This window comes from Macrosteles quadrilineatus, unplaced genomic scaffold (assembly GCF_028750875.1).
Source record: "Macrosteles quadrilineatus isolate MER2022 unplaced genomic scaffold, UCM_ALF_1.0 Scaffold_2__2_contigs__length_208266976, whole genome shotgun sequence".
In the NCBI taxonomy this organism is placed as follows: Eukaryota; Metazoa; Arthropoda; class Insecta; order Hemiptera; family Cicadellidae; genus Macrosteles; species Macrosteles quadrilineatus.
The window spans coordinates 181818746-181838143 of NW_026542595.1; the positions used below are offsets into that span (position 1 = coordinate 181818746).

Below are 19398 nucleotides of genomic sequence, written 5' to 3' on the forward strand. Positions count from 1 at the left end.
CTTCTTTTTATTTTAATTATTTGTTTATCTTGTTATTTTGTCCGTGAAGTGGTGAGCGACAAAGAAGACTCTCCCCACACGCAGATGTACAGTCTTTGTGGGGATTTTTGTCGTTTTACATTTGTTTTAAGCCAAGATCGCAATCTCTGATTTGTAATTTTGGAAATAAATATATTCTTATCTTAATTTTTATATAAAAAATTGCAATAATATCTTTTAACCGCACTTTCCACAACCAAATAGCTAGTCTGATATATGAATACAATTCTTTAGGAAAGAAAAGAGAAAAGTGAGCTTTTACAATGATTTATTACTATTTACTCTGTTTTTTAAAAACAAGTATGATTATAATAGTATCTGTTACAGTTTATGTATAACAATTAACTTTTTAAAATTAGGTTGACACTTTTAGTTTGACAGTTACAGAACACTCTTTATTACATCCATATTATAATCTATTGTATAACATCTGCCATTTACAAAAAGCTTTCTTAAATTAGATAACTGGACGATTATATCACCATTAGAGCGAACAACAAGCTTAGATAGGGGAGAGAATAAATAATACATGGTGGAAAATATTGACGAACCAGATTGTAGTCTATTTTGTAGATCTCGTGACTTTTACGAGGAAGACATTTTCTGTCGTGTCTCTACCACAGAGTCAACATGAAGGTAAGTTGTTGCTAGAGTTTGATGAAAAATATAATTAGGAATTGAATATTTTCTTAAAATAGTTAGTTTCTAAACATAAAAAACATTAAATAAAAGATTTTACGTTTTTAATCACTATTCAATCAATTAATTTAAATTGATTACAACTCTATTTTCAAACCTCAATTAAGGTATTTTTGAACATGCAGATAAGTTTGATTCTTCTTGTTTCTAATTACAAGGGATGGTTATGCTGTGATTCAGGTAAAAGTAATACACAAACGTCTAGTAAAGTCCTGTGAAAAAAGTAATTTTTTTGGTAATTACGTGAGTTCACCGAAAAATATATTGTAGCTGTTTTCTAGTCTACGCAGTTGAAATGTTAATATGTTGTAATTGAAGAGTAAATGCTAATAGCAAGATGATAAATAATAAGCCATTGAGATACACTTGTTATTTAAACTGTACTATCATATTTTTCATAACTTGTGCTATGATTGGTAAATTTTTATCTCATTGAGTTTATGTTTGTAGAGTGTTATTATTTTTATTATAGTTAATTGCCTAGTTTATATTATTGTCGAGGTTAAGTGGATGTCAGGACTTGCAATTCCTAACTTTGCCTCTACAATAAAGTCCCTTTTCATGTAATGACCTCACAAGGTGAACTACCACTACACTATCGAGAAATATAATCCAGTTAATCCAGTTAATAAACGAGCCTACGAGGGTGACAGCAACTTCAGCCACCTTGTTAGACCACATATTCGTGGACAGGTCGGTTGAAGTCAAGAGGATCGGCGTTATAAATGCACCTAGCATATTAGATCACAGAGGGAAGTCAATTACGGACCACAAGCTTATTTTTTGTGAATTGATCCTAAGAAAAGAACAAAAGAAACCAAAGATGATCAGATATAGGGATTTTTCAAAATTCAATGTTGACCAAGCGGTAAGAGAACTTTCTGAAATAGATTGGAAAAAGATAACGATATTACAAGGAGTAAATAATATTGAAAATGCGTTGACCAATGAAATTAGAAAAGTATATGATAACCACGCACCTATAGTGTGTAAAAGGGTAACCAAGAAAGTAGCTCCGTGGAGAAATGATATAATTAAGAAATTGACTAGGGGAAAAAATAAATTAAGGAATAGATATTGGAAGTCCAGAAGTGATCCTGATTGGCATAAGTATAAGGAAATAAGAAACAGATTGAATTCAATGGTCTGGCATGCGAAAAAAGGGTTTTTTACCAACAAACTGTCGACAACAAACAACAGCAAAGATTTCTGGAAATGTATAAAGAATTGCGAAGTTTATAAGAACAATTGTATAGAAACTATTGACGGTTTTGAAGCCAATGACATTATATGAATATTTTACAAAAATGGGGTCTGGTATCAAGGCTGATGAAGAAATTATTAAATTTTATATGACTAATAAACAAGATGAAACAAGAAACGAATGTCGATTTAGTGCTGTCACCGAAGCAACTGTAAAACTAGTGATGAATCAAATAAAGTCTAAAGCTGTAGGCAGTGATGAAATATCAACAGACATGTTAAAAGCTGTGAGTCCGTTTGCTATTGAAGCAATCACACATCTTGTAAATGAGTCACTCATCAGTGGAGTATTCCCGAATGCTTGGAAGCAAAGTATTATCAGGCAATTGCCAAAAACAGCTGCACCAACTAAGGTAGAAGATCTTAGACCAATATCAATACTTCCAGCAATATCTAAAATATTAGAGAAAATAGTGATTGACCAGATATCCCAATTTATGAATGACAATAGGCTGCTACCTAAACTACAGTCCGGTTTTAGAAAAAACCACAGCACATGTACAGCTTTGACCAATTTATTCTGTGACATGATTGATGCCAAGGACAAAGGGAAACACAGCTCACTTGTCATGCTTGATTACTCCAAAGCATTTGATTCTATGGACCATAGTACAGTATGCTGATTGCAAAAATGAAATATATGGGTTTTAGTGATAGAATCACTACCTGGATTCGCTCTTACCTTATCGACCAAATGCAGGTTACCAGATTGGGTAGTGAAACATCGTATCCCCTCGTCAAAAAACGGGGCGTTCCTCAAGGTAGTTGTTTGGGGCCTGTACTTTACACGCTTTACACAGCTGACTTTCCCAGCTGTGTAAAACATTGTATACTGCACACTTGTATGCAGATGATTCCCAGTTGCACTTGTCTTATGAGCCTGGTTACATGAGTGAGGCCATCGACAAGATCAACACTGATCTGGAGAACATCTCCAAATGGTCTAGCATTAATGGGCTTAGGCTAAATCCAGACAAGTGCACTGTACTTCATATCATACTGCCCCTGTGAACCTAGTACAGACACTAAGAGATAATGGCTTGAGCATCAATCTTGATTGCAGGAGTCTGGCAGTCCGTGACAAAGCCAAAACTCTTGGCGTCATTATTGACAGAAATTTGAATTTCAGAGATCACATCACGCATGTCTCCCAACGAGCAATAGGAAGACTGAGAGGTCTGTACAGGTTCAGAGGTATGCAGCCTGAGGCTGCAAAGCTTCAACTCATGCAGTCACTGATATTGTCAGTAGTCTACTACTGCTTCCCTGCATATGGCAACAGTATCACTAAGGAAGACATGTGCAGAATACAGCGAATTCAAAACTCAGCAATCAGATTTGTATTCTGCCTTAAAAAATTTGATCATGTTTCCCCTTTCCGTGAAGCAGCAGGATGTTGCCCATGGAAGCCATGTGCAGGTTTTTGACGTGCTGCATGACTCACAGGGTACTGACTCTCCGTGAGCCCGACTATCTTTGGGAGAGGCTTTCTGTCCGGGATGAGGTCATACAACGTAGGACACGTCATGGTGGGAGGCTTCACTTTCCAATGGTCACCTTGGAATTGGGAAAGAAAAGTTTCTCATATTTCGGACCCACATTGTACAACGGACTACCCGAGAGCCTAAAAACCGTTGCATCCAACAATAGCTTTAAGATTAAGATTAAAAAGTTTTTAAAAGATATGAATGTTTATAGTGCAATAGGTTAACGACAAAAGTTGTTCTGAAAAACTGACATGTATCAGAGAAACGCTGGCTAATAAAGACGTTTTTATTTTTATTTATTTATTTATTTATTTCAATAAATATACTTATATGTGTACTTCATGACTTATATTGTCCTAACTTGTCATCATTACCTGGAATGTTTATACAGGGTGGCTGAAAAGTAATTTTCCCCCTTCTTAATTTTTTTTTACTATTTGATATATTTGAAGTTGGCTTGTGACAACCTTCCTAGTTATAAGGGGCTACAATAATGATGGCAAATAAAAAAATAGGCAGTAGGAGTAGGGGGTAGCTCAAAATTGTCAAATGGGAAGTATAGTATACTTTCATATAATTTTACAAATCTTGACGAAACTAAGCAATTGACATGAATAAATAACCACTAAGGACAAAATGGCACTCTAAAATGATTTAAATCTAATCAACCTTTGTAATAATAAGTTATTAATTTTCAGCTGCAAGTATGTTATAAGTGGTCCGACTTTTATTGTCTTTGTGAAGATTATTTATTTTCAACAAGGCCTATAAAATGATTGATTTGAGAGTCGAAAATACTTCTCATTTGAAAATATTGAGCTACTCACTACCCCTAAGGGTAAGATTTTAAAAATTACCATAATAACTGTAGCTCCTCACATCTAAGAAGGTTGCTAAAAACTGGTTTTACATTTCTAAAACGGTTAAAAACTTTAATGGAGGGGGGTGCAAGTTATTTTTCAGCCACCCTGTTAGCCTTTAGTGCCTAAACCATTGATTGCAGGTTCTCGTTTTTCTCTTTGCTGTTTTGGCAACTGTAATGCCTCTGCCTCATCATATTCCCGACCACGTGGGTGAGACCGACCCCGTACTCCTAGTGATCCCAGGTGTTCCAGTGAGTGTTCATGGGGATGGCGAAGGCTACCTCCTGAAGGAGTTTGACATCCAGGGACAGGGAGCTTCGGGAGTGGTCGTCCCAGGAACTAAGATCCAAGGAAGTCTGATTGTTGCCCCAGAACTACCAGGGGCAAGATTAATATCATTGAAAGACCCTGCATTTCATGCTAGGAGAAGAAGAGGAACGGGATTTAGGTTTGTAAATGTTAAATTGCTTGTAATATTTAACTGATCTAAAGTAATTTTCATTATGTTTAAAGCTTTCTATATTTAAGGAAGTTTATTTACTTTGAGTGAAATATTCCAAAAAATCAAACACTGTCCAAGTCAAATCTCCTGTCTTTATGTAATTGAATTGGCTTGACGACAGCTTAAGCCAATCAATTTTTATGCTTAACCATAATTTGGAAATAGACTAGAAAAATGAAAAAGAGACCAAGAAAATACTCATCTCAGAATCTTATTAGCAATATTTCCAGGGTTTTATGAGAACTTGTACATTTCGATAACAAGTCAAACAAGTGCTAGGAAACAGGTGAATTTGTGAGTTGCAATTTACAAAATACCCCCGCCGCAGCAAACCTGCCGACTAAGCGAATTTTCATTTGTCTGAATTGATTTTCAGTTAAATATATTTTAATAACATTAGGTTTAACGAGTACATAGGTTTGCTGTTACAAGGAAACTAATAAAGTGTGTTTTTGAGTAAAATATTGATAGCTTAGTACAAAATAAATAAATTTGCCAAGTTTGATCAAAATATATTCATAAACAAGCAAACTACAACATTTGACAATATTCTCCATAAGTATAACATGGGAATTTTAAATTTAAAATTTTTTTAATTTTCTCTGTTACTAATAATCGAACAAAAATACTTTTATATACTAAATTATTTATTTTTTTAAGCTCTTTAAAAAGGTCTAAAGAGAAATTGGGAAATTGTGTGTTTTGAGGGTCAAAAGTGAGAAAAACCAATTTTTACCCCATAAAACCCCCCGTAAAGCCCCGTTCCCATGGTCCGATCGTGCTGGTTCGCGAACTCATTCAAGTTTATCCCGCTTTACACCTTTAAACCAAATTTCATCAAAATCGGACAAAAATTACTCAAGTTATCGCGTTCACGGACGTATATATATATATATATATATATATATATATATAAGTCTATATATATATATATATATATATATATATAAAAATTTGAACGAATAGTGTTTTTGGCCTCTGGGGACATCAAAATTAAAAAGTAAATCGGTCCCGGGTCTAGGTCTTACCGTGCCACCTACGGTAATAGCTACTTCCCTATAGGGAAATTCGCTAAAAGTACCCTTTATTTTTATATTTTAAAACAAATACTTATACTTACTGATGAAACAGCAAATCAAACCACCTCACTAGTACTTTCAACATTTATAAATGCAATATGCGAAGTTCACAACCTCAGAGGAGACTTAATCGGTCACGTATTCCTTGGAGATAAATTTAGATAGTCTCGCTATAGTTCACGAACACCAGTGGCATCTTGCGGCGACTACAGCAATCATGGGCCATTAGAGCAAAGCCTAGTTCGTGTGTGGGGCATTTCACGTGTACACCCAGAAGTTGCCCCACTTACCCAGTCTTTCTAACGAGTTTTCGATTACCAATGTCAAGTGACTTTAACGCGTGGTCGAACAAGTTTAATTTGGTATGATTAGTGACGAGTATGGCCAGCTCTTCTAAGATTGCGGTTTGTGACCTTTGAATTGTTACACAAAGCTAAGCAGGGGTGCGAAAGGGATTTGATAGTCGTAATTGACATTGCGTCAGTTTTAAAATGTACCAAAATGTATTTATAAAACTCATTTACTAAGAAATTAACAGAGCTTGGTTTTCCATATTACACATAGCTGTATTGCAAGTATACAACAAAAACATTTTTAACTATTCCTTTATGTCGTTTAAGTATAATAAAAGCAAAAACCATTACTAAAACCCTCAAGTAGTTCATTAAAATACACTCTGATACTATGATAACTAAACATTTTTGCAAATAAAGAAAGTAGTTTAAGGTGTTTAATTTTATAGCACTACAGTATATAAATTTGTGAACTACGTAATAAAAAGCTGAAAAACACTTACGAAACCAGAACAAAAGAAAACCATTTTCAGGAAACAAATTGTACGATACCTTTCAGGATCCCACCTTGTTGAAAAGAAACTTTTGCCATAAATTGTTTTGTAGCATCTCCAAAACTGCAGAGAGTTTGAAGGCAAAAAACTCCAATGCAATGAAACAAATGAGGTTACAAAATACTCTTCGGTATTATGAAGATAGCTTAGAGCCTGAGACAGTGGGTTTATAACGTAAAGATAGTGGTTATATGTAACAAATATTTTTACCTGTGTGTTTTTACTCCGATTATTTTACTTTACATTGTCATCAGTAAGTAAAAATTATTTAGTTTTTAATAACTGCAGGGTTTTGGTTAAATGGTTTACACTTTTGAAAAAACATGTTTTTAGATGAAAAAGAAAATACATTTGGTGTATTCTTTATCATGGGAAATACGAATGGGAAATACTGTTCTTTAGCATGCGAATAGGAAATACGTTTGTTAAAATAAGAAACATTACTTTCAGCTACCTTATCTAAATAAAAAATAAAATATTATAAAACAAGTTAATATGGGTTTACTTCTAATTTTGAACTATATTACTCCTTATTACAGCTTAAGTATAAGTATTAACTAACCATTAACTAAATAAGATGGGAAATAACAAGTAATTTACATACTAAAAAGAGATGAGGGTTGTGCTATTTGAGCCTAATAGGGGATTTATTTTCAAATTTAAGCTTATTTTACAGCTACACAGCTCCTGACGGAACAACTCGCTCTGAACAATTGGAGACCTACGTGGACCCCAGAGTAAAGGATGGACACGCTCTTAACAGAGTCAGAGGACAAGTCTCCTGGACGTCCCCTGAGGGCAAGAGGATCGTCCAGAACTACGTTGCTGACGGTTCTGGGTACCATGTACTGTCTTCACGTCGGTAATGCAGTATAGATCTTTTCATGCAGAAGAAGTGTCACTTATGTGATGATGTATATATGATTAAAATAATAAAAGAGAAAAATTAAGATGTGAAACTCTTTAAAAAAGATCCTTACTGTTACTATAATAGATGTTAATTCAGTGTAAATGACTACTGTTAAGGAAAGGCGTATGGTTTTAACAAGGTATTGTGTTATACTCTCTGTATTTTCATATGAAAATGGTGCATATAAAAATAGCTGAAGAATACAAATTTGGCAATTAATGTAAATGCCCTTTGGCCGACTTTAACTGATGAATTGTGGCTTCTGTACCTGTTCTCTCCTAATATAATATACACTATTAGTTACATACAATGTTCAAATCATTAATCACATCCGTCATGTGCATTCGAGTGCCATTTTTCAAAGTCAATTGGTTACACAAAAAAGAAACCCGAGAGATAAACACATCCTAAATAAAAAGTGACTGTACTTTTCTGTGAAAACAAAATCTGTGTCCCGGACTCCGAATGTTTAAGGCCACAACAATGAACGTTTTGTTGTCAATTAGAACGTTTTACAGTTAAGATTATGAATCATACTATGAATATTTTGAACTATGCACATTTTTCATTGAAAGGTCCCATGTTACAAAAGAGGCCTGTTTTATAAACCTTTTTATTATGGCATGATCAGATCTAAATTGCAATTTTTTTACTTTTTATGATAGTGTATATATCACAGTTTTTTTTAACGTTTATGAAGAATTTAAAAGTTTTAATTTTGGCATAACTTGAGGCTTTTAAACCACGATTGCCACTGAAATTAAATAAAAATAACATACAAACTCTAACATTATATGATAGTGATTGAAGTTATCTGAGGTTTTCGTCTTCATTGTGATTTTCCCTTCAAGATGTTTCTACTTTGTAAACTTTAAAATCTTCTAGGCCACATTACAGACAAAACTTATATAAAATTACTAGTTACGAAAATACTTATTTAATAGTTCCATAAATATACTATGCAATTCTTTTAGTTTATGGAAGCATTTTGTAAATTATAAAGCAGACAGCTGGTCAAAATATGAATGTCTCGCCAGAGGCGATATCTTCAGACGTGAGACTTTGTGAATCATTCAACCTATTTGCAGCAGGAACTTATCCTGTTGGTGTTTACCACAAAACAGCAATCTTAATGGTGAGCTAGAGGGTTGACAGCTTAACAGTCTTGAGACCACCATCATGGCGGTAGCTTGGGTAAGTTAAGTGATAACTGGTTTAAACATTTTTAAGCTTCTGAGATAAAAGATCGGATTGTGTAGTTTGTAACACATCGATTGATTTTAAGATTCATTGTTCTTTGGGCGAATGTTGTCTTTCGTTATATGACAATCGATCTAGGGATTAGGTACTGGATATCAGTAGGGAAAGTAATTTCTAAGTAAAATAATGGAAATAACGGAATATAAAATTTTTGAATGGGTCTAGTCAAATTTGCCTTTTTGTAAGTTTATACTAACATTATAGAGGGACAGAGGAAAGGAAATCTGTTCAAACATATTGATAAGAGGTAAGACCTTTCGTGTTTTATCATATAGCCTACAGTGTTAAGAGAAAAGCAGTTTGATCTAAAATGAATTTATGGACGTTGTTCTTTTTCACTCAAGATTAACTATTTCCATAGAAATTTAAAACTTTAATTTTAATCTCTATTTTGTATAAAATATTCAACACAAAAACAATTGTTAACATTCTTCAAAGGTTCAATAAGGAAATAAGTTTAAAATGGGGAAGTCTGACCGTTTAAAATACACAATCAAGTTAGTTTCAAGGAATCAATGTATTTTGTTTGGCCATATTTATTTATTGCTCTAACGTAAGCTGAGCAATGATTTGTATTCTGATTTAGATACATAAAATGTAGAACATTTTTTCCTGATTACGATAATAACCAGTCTCGTAAAGCTATGAGTTCCCAAGTAGTATTTTAAAATAGAAAGTGAAAAGGATACGTCTTTTGAATTTGGATAGTTGCATTACTGACGCAAATGCAACATATTTTTAATATCATAACATTTCAAATATAACGGTGCGTTGTGTGCAAACATTATACAGTGTGTAAATTAAGTATTGAAACAAATCTGTATTTTTAAAACCAAAATAGATATAAATATTCTGTTTGTGTAAATAATTGTTAACAAAGGTTCCGAAATTTTTCACATCAAAAATATTTTTTCACCCCCCAACAGGGTAGGTGGTAGGGGGTGACTTATTTTTTTCAAATAGCAACTCCTATTGAGTGACCCCTCATTTTGAAGGGTTTGTCAAAAGAAACACAATGATGCAAATCCGAGGTGAATATCTCTCTCCTAGCCCAAATAGCGGATATTCCAAAATGGGTGCTTTTTTACAAAAATTAAATTTTTCACCACCCGCCATTTAGGCTCGGGGTGAAATATCTACCTCGAGTTTGCGTCATTCTTTTTCTTTTAACAAACCCTTCAAAATGAGGGGTCACTCAATAGGGGTTGTTGTTGAAAAAAATAAGTCACCCCTACCCTGTTAAAAGGGTTGAAAAAATATTGTTAATTAAAAAAATTAAGGAACCTATGTCAACAATCAATTCCACAAACAGAATATTTCTATCGATTTTGGTTTTAAAAATACAGATTTCTTTCCATTATTTGTGAAATTGGTGCTTTTCACGTACAGTAAATCAAATTTTGGAATATCCGCCATTTGGGCTAGGAGAGAGATATTCACCTCGGATTTGCATCATTGTGTTTCCTTTGACAAACCCTTCAAAATGAGGGGTCACTCAATAGGGGTTGCTATTTGAAAAAAATAAGTCACCCCCTACCACCTACCCTGTTAGGGGGGTGAAAAAATATTTTTGATGTGAAAAATTTTGGAACCTTTGTTAACAATTATTTACACAAACAGAATATTTCTATCTATTTTGGTTTTAAAAATACAGATTTGTTTCAATACTTAATTTACACACTGTATAAAATTATATTCATTTTTCACCGCTGTAGTAATGCAGTCGTCAAAATTTTAGAGCCACAATTTTCTAAGTTTTTCTTGCCATCTTTAGGTCTGTTTAGATTGAAAAAGACAAATCATACCAATACATGTGCTAGTATTTAGCAGGTGCACCCTTAAAAAAAATCAAAGTAATGGACTTTGCTTGAAATTGTAATATTTCTTTTACAAAATGACACCACAGAAAGGAATTTGATGACCCTGAAAACAAGATGGATGATTACTTTTTCCTCCTACACCTTTTCCGGATAGCTACGTGACTGCTATGGCGGATGCTCAAAGATCCTCTTCCATTTTATGCTTCTTTTCCTATTCACTGTGATTCTGTTTTACCATTTGTACGATTTTAGGTAGTGGGACTCTTAAATCATACTCAATGTCGAATTTTACATATTACTTCTTATCATGTTCCTGCTTCTCGTACAATGTTCTGCTGTCTTTACTATTTTAAAGCTTCTATTTTAATATTTCTTTTCTATTTTTTTGTTTTTTAAGAAAACCTAAATCAGACCACTAATAACGAAATGGCACCCTAAAAACGTTTTAAATCCAAATAACCATGAGGGTGGTTGAAAAATAACTTGCACCCCCCTTAAATTTTGAACTATTTGAGATATTTGAAATCGGTTTAAATCTAGTTATGACGGGCCACAACCTAGTTATAGATATGAGGGGCTAAAATAATAATGGTTAATTTTGAAAATTTTATCCTGCGGGGGTGGGAGATAGCTAAAAATTTGCAAAGGCACGTATAGTATTGTTTGGTAAAATGATACCAAACTCGATCATGCTTCCTATTTCAAATTTTGATATACCACTTACTTCCACTACCCCTAAGGGGAACATAAAGAAATTATATTCTTGAGTGTGGCAGATTGCGTGAAAATATAATAATAATATCTAAGTTCTTACCGTCAACGCAATCAGGAGTAATATTCCACTACGGCCGTTTCGGAGATGACTCCATCGTCAGGTGCGTAGTGGTACACTAAACTATAGTCTTGTCACATTTAACACGAGTTTTCTTATTTTGCATTGCGTCATGGGGTGAATAAATAATACACATATATGTACAGGACGGACACATGAAAACACGAATACACGAAAACATTTAGAGCACGTGCACGGCTTGAAAACTGACGACCGACACCTATAATTACGAATGTTATTGAGTCGGTCGTCAGTTTTCAAGCCGTGCACGTGCTCTAAATGTTTTCGTGTATTCGTGTTTTCGTGTGTCCGTCCTGTACATATATGTGTATTATTTATTCACCCCATGACGCAATGCAAATGAAGAAAACTCGTGTTAAATGTGACAAGACTATAGTTTAGTGTACCACTACGCACCTGACGATGGAGTCATCTCCGAAACGGCCGTAGTGGAATATTACTCCTGATTGCGTTGACGGTAAGAACTTAGATATTATTATTATAAAGAAATTACCATAATTTTTGGAGCCTCTCATATCTAAGAAGGTTTCCACAAACAGATTTCGAATATTTCAAAAGGTTGAAAAGTTAAGGGGGGTGCAAGTTACTTTTCAGCCACCCTGTATACACACTTGTATTATTGTAGGTGGTGTGTGTGTTTTGTGTGGTGACTGTGGCTGTAGATGCCCAGTCGTCCTCATCTTCCTCTTCAGTCTCCTATGGTGGACAAGCTCCAGTAACCTACACAAGAACCTCCGGGAATGCCCAAGCCACAGCAACAGCTTCCGACAACGGAATAGACAACAGGTTTGGGGGTTTCTCGCAGATATTCCCCTCCACTGTAAGTGAAATATGTAATTAGCTTAGTATGTTATTTGTGCTATGATATCAAAAAGTGATTTCTTTAATAAGAAAATCAGGCAATTATGTAAAATTTGAAACAAACCTTATACTATAACCTTACTATTTATAACCTAACCTTACTTATAACCTAACTATACCTTATACTATTTTGATAAACCACAATGTAGAGAAAGTAAGGAAATAAGGTTTAATAACGTAATTTTTTACCACAGTATCTGTGACTATAATTGGTCAGAGAGTAAGAAAGAATACCTATATTATCTCATCTAATATGGGAATTATAACAAAAGTGGTTTACATTTCCCGTATCATGGTTGTATTTAAGGACAGCATAGTCATTCTGTCCTTAAGTAGTCTAACGAGCTAATCTACAATTATAATATTTACTAATATAACTAAATTTACTGTATTTATTCCAAAATCTTGAAAGTACTGTTCATACACAAAATACTTCATATTTAGTGGCATTCATCATGTGACTATTTTATCCAACGACCTGGTTAATATATCGACAACAATGCGATCTGGTGACCGCACAAAACCTTCAATTCCCATACCATAATAATTCATAGACAAAGTCAAATTTACGAAAATCTATCATATTATGACACAGAATCATGTCCTTGTGTAAAATTATATCCATTAAAAATTAATCGTACCTTACCAATTTCTTTTACTGTAAGACTATTCATATACTGAAAGATAAGCCTTTAAAGGTGTTTGGGCTCCGTTTGAAACGAGCTACTGACGGCAAGAGCTTCTCATTCTCGAGCTCAAGCTCCACTTCTGTAGGAGGAGCTCAACCTCAAACCTACACCTACACTAGTGGTCAAGGTACTGCAGCCGCTGTAGCTAACACTCCCTCTCCGCCACTCACGCCAGCTCAGCAGGCTTACTATCAGCAGGTACTGGCAACAAAAACTATTATAGTTTGCCAGAAGACTATATCGTTTTGGACTATGGTGGTCCCAGGGTGGGATGGGGAGGGATATATCCTCCCCCGACATATTTTATATTTTTTTAGCTAACATAAATATTATTTGATTGAGAATATTTAAGAGCTCAAATTCATATAAAAAAACATTTTTAGGCTTTCAATTCAACATTTTCCGGGGGGCGGGGCCTCCGGACTCCTTTTTTTGGGAGGGGGGAAACTTACATATCCCCCACTAGTCATCCCCCCGGAAATGAAATTCTGGGACCACCACTGCAAAACAATAGGAAATTAGAACCCTAAAAGAACTAAATGATAACTTCAGCATATTGTGTGCTCCGTGTCTGATCCCGAAAAATAAAACACGAATAATAATCCTTAAAATTATTATTACTTTTAATCGAAGCTTATGCTGCAGTTTTAAAATATAAAAATGCTATGCATTGTCAGTTTAGTACTGGTATATCCCGTCTTCATGCTTTTTAACACCTGCCCCAGGGTCTACTAGCCACTAGCGAGGGTCTAGGAGTACAACAACCTAAATGAAATCAACCAACAACCACCTCTCGTACCCTTTTAAACTACGAAGAAAATCCTGGTTTTCAAGATTAAGGAGAAGAGAAGCAAGAGTTCATAATGTAGATGGGATGTCTAAATTTCAACGTCAATTTTTCTTTCAAACTAAGTTTTTTCACGCCAGTTTTCCTAGCTGCCAAATTCTATTGTTGATGCGGCTGCGTTTATCGTCACCAACCTAACACACATTGTACGGGGATTTCCCTAGCAGCAAGACAGGAGACTGCTCTGAAAGCAGTAGTCCCGCATCCCGCCGCAATATAGACGTGCTTCCAGACCATTTTGATTATAAATTGTCATTGTTGGCGTATCACAAATACACCTGGCGCACTGTGTAGATAGTATAGAATAATGTAAAGAGTGTAGATAATGTGATAATGTAGAATCAACATTGTGTTGAAAATATCTACTAGGTGTCTTATAGAGCGAGGTACAAGGTAATAGACACTGTGTAATCGTGTTGCAGTATTACCAGTCCCAACAAGCCACGAGGCCTAAGAGAGGAGTGTCATCATCATTCTCCAGCTCCAGGCCAGGATTCGCCCCTCAGACTTACACTTACACCTCAGGAAACGCCGCAGCTGTAGCTCAGGCCGCCCCTACTACTGTTTACGTAAGTGCTTTGATTGGTTACTTACACAAAGTGAAAAAGTAGACGGGTTTTAAAATAAAATAAACTTAAAATACGTAATCGTATCCTAGTATGTTGGTTTCAAACCTGGATTTTAAGAACTAAGACAAAAAAAGATGGCGTTAGTCGTGTCGAGTGTTATTGTAATTTTTATACAACTCTTCCGAAAAACTCCTCTATGAGTTATCTTTAAATATCTGACGCTCTGGCCTTAAAAAATGCGTCAGATTTCACATATGTATTTGATTTATACTGCAACAGATAGTTTCAACTGTAACGAAGTTAAAATAATACTTTTTTGTTATAATAATATCATTCTAGATTAGTTAAAAGTCGCAATGTCACTATTTCATTTGTTGTCCTTTTACTTATTAAAATGTTGATATTATTTTCAGTACACTCAGCCTCAACCTCAACCGCAACCCACGGCTGTCCGACCTTCTCGCCAATTAGGAAGAAGAAATGACGCCAATCAGCAAATTTTGCAGAGAGTAATTCCTCCGAGCATCCGCGCCGAGACTCCCCCAGTACAGTCAGCCCCGGCCGGTATCTCTCAACGGTTCGCTCCTCCTACGTTTGCCCCGCCCCCTCCATCATCAGCACCAGCTGGCATCTCACAAGCACAGACCTCGTTCCCTGGAAGATCTTTGAGAATCGCTTCTCCTGCTAGGACCTATGGAATTCCAACCGAAGAAGTGAATAGTTTTGCGGGAGCTCAGGCCTTAGGCGGGGCTTATGCACCTCCATCTCCACCACCACCTCCACCACCACCAACCCCTCCTACTCCTGAATATGGACCTCCTGCAGGTAACATTGCAGGCGCACAGGCCCAAGCTGGGGAATTTTCCCCAGCACCAGCACCACCTCCCGCTCCAACGCCTGAATATGGTCCACCTGCCCAACCAGCTGGTAATTTTGCAGGCGCCCAAGCTCAAGTAGGACAATATGCACCTCCTGCACCCCCACCTCCACCACCGCCACCACCAGCTGCACCAGCACCACCTCCTCCTCCACCCCCACCACCTCCCGCTCCAACGGCTGAATATGGTCCACCAGCCCAACCAGCTGCCAATTTCGCAGGTGCCCAAGCCCAAGTAGGACAATATGCACCTCCTCCACCTCCACCACCAGCTGCACCAGCACCACCTCCTCCTCCACCCCCACCACCTCCCGCACCAACGCCTGAATATGGCCCACCTGCCCAACCAGCTGCTAATTTTGCTGGCGCCCAAGCCCAAGCAGGAGAATATGCACCACCACCTCCTCCTCCACCTCCACCTCCACCACCTCCACCCCCACCACCACCACCCCCACCACCACCCCCACCCACCCCTGAATATGGACCTCCTGCAGGGAATTTTGCAGGAGCTCAGGCTCAAGCTGGAGAATACGCCCCTCCACCACCACCTCCTTCACCTGCCCCTGAATATGGTCCTCCAGCTAGAGCAGAAGGAGGTTCTTCGTCCGTCTTGACGGTTCGCCCCCTGGCTTCCGATGCTCCAAGACAGTTTGAATTCATACCTGCGTTTCCTCAAGGGAGACCCGCACCAGGAGTGGAGTTTTCGCCAGCTGCAGGTTCCTCGGGTTTTGAGCCCCCCGATGGAGCTCTGCTGGCTCCACTTGCCCCACGTGACGTTCCTTCCCCAAGGTTGAAAGGACCTTCTGCATCTTTCGCTCGATCGTTTCTTCCGTACCCCTCCTATGCTTAAATTAATAGTATGATTGTTGTTAGTAACTCATTAAAAAAAAGACTGCAAAAATTGGATGCATTAAATTATATAAATGTTTACGAATATATTTAAAATTATACAGCTCTATTCAATTTGGTTTTCTAACGTGTTTTATTTCTAAACCAAAAATTAGTAAATTAACGTCATACATATTTATCCTGTATCTTGACCAAATGATACTGTGCTAAAATATACATTATTAAGCCATATTTCTGATATTATTAATTAACCTTGGACGGATACGATTTCCATATATCTAAACTTTAATAATTTAAGTGGCATTTCAAGAATGTTTCAGAGTGTATTTACTTGAAGTACTCAGTTCACCAGATTTAGTTTGCAAAACAGCTGATTCCTTATCATTTCACTTAGCTCACTACTTTCCTCACTGCTTATCTTCACTCAGAATGACAACTGTAAACTGTAGTTTATGATTTCTTTATTTGAATAGTAATCAACAAAAAAGGATTCATTTGTAGATAAAATTAGTTCCCTATAAAATAAAATAAATATAAATAAAATTTTACCTATAAAGAAATATCGAAAGCAAAGTTTAGCTGAGCAACTGCAATGAAATACTTTTTTATTTCCAATTAATTGTATTATGTATTATTGCGATATTTTTTTACTTAATTGTAATACAGCAAACATTACTGAATATAGAACAAACATTTATATCCTGTAGTATAAATGGAAAAAATAATGTAAAAGAAAATACATTTTTTTAACCAAGGAAAACTTCTACATAAGACCATCTGGACTAGTATAGGCTTGTGCGTAGACTCGTGTTGCAATGAGTGTTAATTTAAATGGGAAGTAAGGAAATGTGTAGGAAAATATAAAAAATAGTCGTATAAGTTTTCTAAATTTTATGAATTTTGTCTTGCTTGGAACTAAATCTTCAGGGTTATGTACAAAAATGAACGAGAAACTTATCTTTTCTGGGATAATGTATTAAACACAGATGAAAGATTAATGGGTAGAAGAGAGGTGGAGGGTGGTGTATCAGTGGTTGTGTAGTAAATATAGATAATAATTCATAACTAACTAAATATAGATTATTAAGACGAATAACAGTATGTTGCCACCTTGGCACCTGAGATATCACTTTTGATAGCCTAGCTCAGTGGAGAAGGGCGTGAGTGGTGGGGGAAATTCGTAGCTCATCCAAGTCTGGATTACTGATAGCGGGTCACCCTTGAATTGTTACCAAGTTGGTCGGGATTTGCTCGAGAGAGGGCGCCACCTTGTTGTTAGGATGGATCAGTTGCAGGACTCCAACAAGGAATGTTTTCCTGCCCTAAGGTATCATCAAGTGAGCCCACTACCATGCACTCAAAAGTTTAATCTGACTTTGCAAAAACTAGGCCTTAAGCACTTGGATTAGCAATATACCTTTAAATTATTTAACCACCCAAACTCATAAACCAAACAAATTATTATTTCGTAATTGACAACTCAGTAATCAATCAGATTACAAATTATCTAGACAATAACCTGCGATACTACTAGGTAAACACAAATAAAGACCATATGTTGAATTGTATACACTTGTATTGCCTATTTCTCTTCCACAGCTAAGATCTTAAATACTACAAGTGAAGGAGAGCAATTAGGATAGTGATAAATAGCTCACTTAGTGAGATTCGTGCAAATAAATACTCATAAATTAAATACTGGCCAGTTCTGTTAATTACCAAATCAAGTCCCTAGGAACACTCCAATAGTAACTTAATTTAAATATAATAACTTATTCTAAAAATATAACAAACACATACCCTTATGCATAAATATAAATACACCTAATAGCTAGCTTCAATTCAGGAGTTAAACAAGACAATAAATATTTCTATCTCAGGGCTCAGAACTGGATATAATTAGTCATTCACTCCAATTCCTTATCTTGCCAGAGTCCAAGGTCACAGGTTCCACTTGATAGTGACCGATGCCGCCCGGCCGTCCGGGGTGATTCAAAGGGTGTGAAAATGAAAGTCTACTCACCGAATAGAAGCACCGACAACGACACACAAAGGACGTATTGTCCGTGTACGGTCCACAACCGAATATCACAGCGCAAGTGTGACCCGCGCGTAATGTCCTCTAGGTGCAAACAACGGTGCTGACACCCGCAATGGTCCAACAGTCCTGCAGACGATCACACTCGTGGATCAGCAAGGTCACCAGTCAATGCCAAGACGCAGGTCCAGGGAAAAAGCCCTTAAAACAAAATCACTCCAGAATAGTCTTTACTCCAACAATATAAATTAAATAGGCTACCAATATATTATATACAGTTCCACACAATAGCCTATTTGTATTTCTTATCCAGTCGCAGCTTAAGTATTACTGACACTTTAGTAATCAGCTTATATCTGAATACATTATTTATTAATAGTTTACAAAACACTCTTGCTCAGTTTCTAATGAGAACCTAGTGCACAGTGATAAATACTGTACTTTAAAGTGAATAACCAATGTTAGGGTGTAATATGTAATAACTCAATAGGCTAGGTATCAGTAAGACTGACAATTGTTACTCTAGCTTTGCCTGAAATTACTCATTACACTCTAGAACAATAATAATACCTAAGAATGGGTTTATAATTAAATAACATCATTAAATAACATGCTGTACATATTGAGAGATTAAGTAAATAGCCTACAATAAATAATTTATCAACGTGGTTCACAAATCATATTTACACCTCAACCTCATATTAACATTTTATAAAAAAATAGCTATCCACAATCAGTTCAATGACTACGCTATATCTTGCTTTATTATAATGTTAGCAGAACAAAAAGGTTTAGTACATTTTGTCCCTTTGTTTGCCTTTTGTTTTGTGTAGTCAGTTTTGCAAGATTAATTATTCTAGCACGGTTAAAATAGCAATATAAATATCATGGCAACAACATGCATAAAGTTCATTCTAATATTTACATTTAAAATACTAACTAATATTTACATTTTGTTTGTTTGTTAACCTTAGCACTTTTTCAGTTAGAAGGTTCTAAACTAATTACTTCTGTTTTACTTAGTGTAAAACCATTAATTAGTATCT

The 19398-nt window shown here is 35.9% G+C and overlaps 1 protein-coding gene across 1 annotated transcript; it reads left to right on the top strand.

The window, feature by feature from the left end:
• The first annotated feature begins 4527 nt into the window (after positions 1–4527).
• Positions 4528–15942, top strand: LOC128985189 (ras-associated and pleckstrin homology domains-containing protein 1-like). Its single transcript, XM_054404573.1, has 9 exons — positions 4528–4799; positions 7456–7624; positions 12248–12442; positions 13149–13370; positions 14442–14588; positions 15002–15483; positions 15528–15643; positions 15687–15786; positions 15840–15942. The coding sequence occupies exons 1-9, from the start codon at positions 4528–4530 to the stop codon at positions 15940–15942; spliced, it is 1806 nt and encodes a 601-aa protein (XP_054260548.1).
• The last annotated feature ends 3456 nt before the right edge of the window (positions 15943–19398 follow it).

Bases quoted from the DNA above. Each gene is read 5' to 3' on its own strand.
- LOC128985189 (XM_054404573.1), top strand. From the start codon at position 4,528: ATGCCTCTGCCTCATCATATTCCCGACCACGTGGGTGAGACCGACCCC. The intron at 13,371-14,441 runs GTACTGGCAACA...ATCGTGTTGCAG, and splicing joins AGCAGGCTTACTATCAGCAG to TATTACCAGTCCCAACAAGC. The intron at 14,589-15,001 runs GTAAGTGCTTTG...TATTATTTTCAG, and splicing joins CCGCCCCTACTACTGTTTAC to TACACTCAGCCTCAACCTCA.